The 2,454-nt window shown below is 38.6% G+C and overlaps 1 protein-coding gene across 1 annotated transcript; it reads left to right on the top strand.

The window, feature by feature from the left end:
- Window positions 1-1,058: 1,058 nt before the first annotated feature.
- LOC129006411 (small ribosomal subunit protein eS1-like) lies at window positions 1,059-1,262 on the top strand. Its single transcript, XM_054436036.1, has one exon. The coding sequence runs from the start codon at window positions 1,059-1,061 to the stop codon at window positions 1,260-1,262; it is 204 nt and encodes a 67-aa protein (XP_054292011.1).
- Window positions 1,263-2,454: the final 1,192 nt, after the last annotated feature.

Below are 2,454 nucleotides of genomic sequence, written 5' to 3'. Positions count from 1 at the left end.
TTGAGAGAGTCTTGCCTTATTGCTCAGGCTGGAGTGCAAACATGATCTCAGCTCACTGCAACCTCTGCCTCCTGAGTTCAAGCGATTCCAAGCAATTCTCCAGCCTAAACCTCTTGAGTAGCTGGGACTACAGGTGTGCACCACCATACTTGGATAAGTTTTGTATTTTTATTAGAAATGGGGTTTCACCATGTTGGTCAGGCTGGTCTCAAACTCCTGACCTCTAGTGATCCACCCGTCTCGGCCTCCGAAAGTGGAGATTGCTGGGATTACAGGGATGAGCCACTGCACCCGACCTGCACTAGGCAAATCAATGAAATTCAGCAAACATTTAGGGAATGATGGTTAGCTATGTGTGTATTATGCCCCAAAGTTAAAGAGGAAAAGTTAAAGTTATGCCCCATAACATGTGTGTGTTATGCCTCAGAGTTAAAGAGGAAAATACTACGTTGCTGCTCTTTGCTTATTGCTCTACAGTGGGCAAACAGGTAAAGAAATAAAAGCTGAGCTTGTAAGCAAAGATGGAAGACTAGGCATATAGATTATATGTAGATGTATCTCCTCTTTCTGCAAGATCCTTTAAAATAATAATAAAAAGTTATCTCTATAATGAAGAGAATGAGAAATTTCAGCAAATTTCTTGAAGAAAGAAAATAGGTGAAATGGTGATACCTGGTGAAGTAGAGGAAAGGAGGGGCTACTACTAAGGAGAAAACTTGTGTTATGTCAAGTTAAATTCAAAGCTAAAAGGAGGCATAGGAACTGAAGACATCAGGCATAATGGAGGGTGAAGTGGTATGTGAGGTTATAAACAGAGGCAATAACTGGAACTATATATGGGACAGTCAACATCTCCCTCACTCCCCACACTAAACAGTAACATCGCGGCATTTCACCCCCTCAACTTATACAAACAAGTAAAACCACACAAAATGTGAGGATTATCTTTAAGGAAATCAAATGAACTGTATGGCAGACCAATAAAGGAAGTTCAACATCTGACTAATAGGAATCCTACAAAAAGAAAGTAGAGCCATTTTGGCTTTCTGAGCAGCACCATGGTGGTTGGTAAGAACAAGCGTCTTAATAAAGATGGCAAAAAGGGAGCCAAGAAGAAGGTAATTGATCCATTTTCTAAGAAAGATTGCTATGATGTGAAAGCACCTGCTATGTTTAATGTAAGAAATATTGGAAGGACACTAGTCACCAGGACCCAAGGAACCAAAATTGTATCTGATGGCCTCAAGGGTCATATGAAGTGAGTCATGCTGATTTGCAGAATGATGAAGTTGTATTTAGAAAATTCAAGATGATTAGTGAAGATGTTCAGGGCAAAAACTGCCTGACTAACTTCCACGGCATGGATCTTACCCATGACACAATGTGTTCCATGGTCAAAACATGGCAGACAATGATTGAAGCTCATGTCGATGTCAAGACTAATGATGGCTACTTCTTTAATCTGTTCTGTGTTGGTTTTACTGAAAAATGCAACAATCAGATATGGAAGACCACTTATGTTCAACACCAACAGATCTGATAAATCCAGAAGAAGATTTGGAAATCATGACCTGAGAGGTGCAGACAAATAACTTGAAAGAAGTGGTCAATAAATTGATTCAATAATTGAAGAAATAAATTGCTTCATCCAGACAGCATTGGAAGAGACATAGAAAAGCCTTACCAATCTACTTATCCTCCCCATGATGTCTTTGTTAGAGAAGTAAAAATGCTCAAGAAGCCTGAGTTTGAATTGAGAAGACTCATGGAGTTTCATGGTGAAGGTAGTAGTTCAGGAAAAGCTACTGGGGATGAGACAGTTGATAAAGTTGAATGAGTCGATTGATATGAACCACCAGTCTAAGAATGTGTTTAAAGTTCAGACTTACAATAGTAGCAAATAAAAAGTCCTATTAGTGTAAAAAAAGAAAGTAGACAAAATAGAGGAGAGAAAATTGTCAAAGAAATAATAGAAGCAAATTCCTAGAGCCCAAGAGCAAAGTTTCCATATTGAAAGAGCCCACCACATTCCCAATGTAACAAATACAAAATGACTCAAACCTTGATGGCTCATCATGAAATGTAACACTCAAAGATGAAATTCCTAAAGGCTTCCAAAAAGAAAACAAAAATAGAGTGTGCACAAAGAAACAATACACAGGCTGGCACTGGACTTAGCAGTAGCAGCATTGGATGTTGGTAGACCATGTAGAAATGTCAACAAGTTTTTGAGGGAAAAAAAATTTAACCTAAAGTTCTACACCTAGACTAATAGTCAAATGTGAGGGTAGAATTATTTTTAGACTGGGACTAGAAAATTTTATCTCCCATGCACCTTTGTCAGGAAGTTGCTTGAGAATGTACTACATCTAAATGAAGAAGTAAACCAAGAGAATGAAATGAGATCCAGGATATGGAGGATTCAACCCAGGAAAGTGACGAAATCCAACAAGT

This window comes from Pongo pygmaeus, chromosome 1 (genome assembly GCF_028885625.2).
Source record: "Pongo pygmaeus isolate AG05252 chromosome 1, NHGRI_mPonPyg2-v2.0_pri, whole genome shotgun sequence".
NCBI classification, from domain to species: domain Eukaryota; kingdom Metazoa; phylum Chordata; class Mammalia; order Primates; family Hominidae; genus Pongo; species Pongo pygmaeus.
Note: the sequence above shows the minus strand (reverse complement) of the source record. Positions and strands in the feature narration are given on the sequence as shown.

Bases quoted from the DNA above. Each gene is read 5' to 3' on its own strand.
- LOC129006411 (XM_054436036.1), top strand. From the start codon at position 1,059: ATGGTGGTTGGTAAGAACAAGCGTCTTAATAAAGATGGCAAAAAGGGA.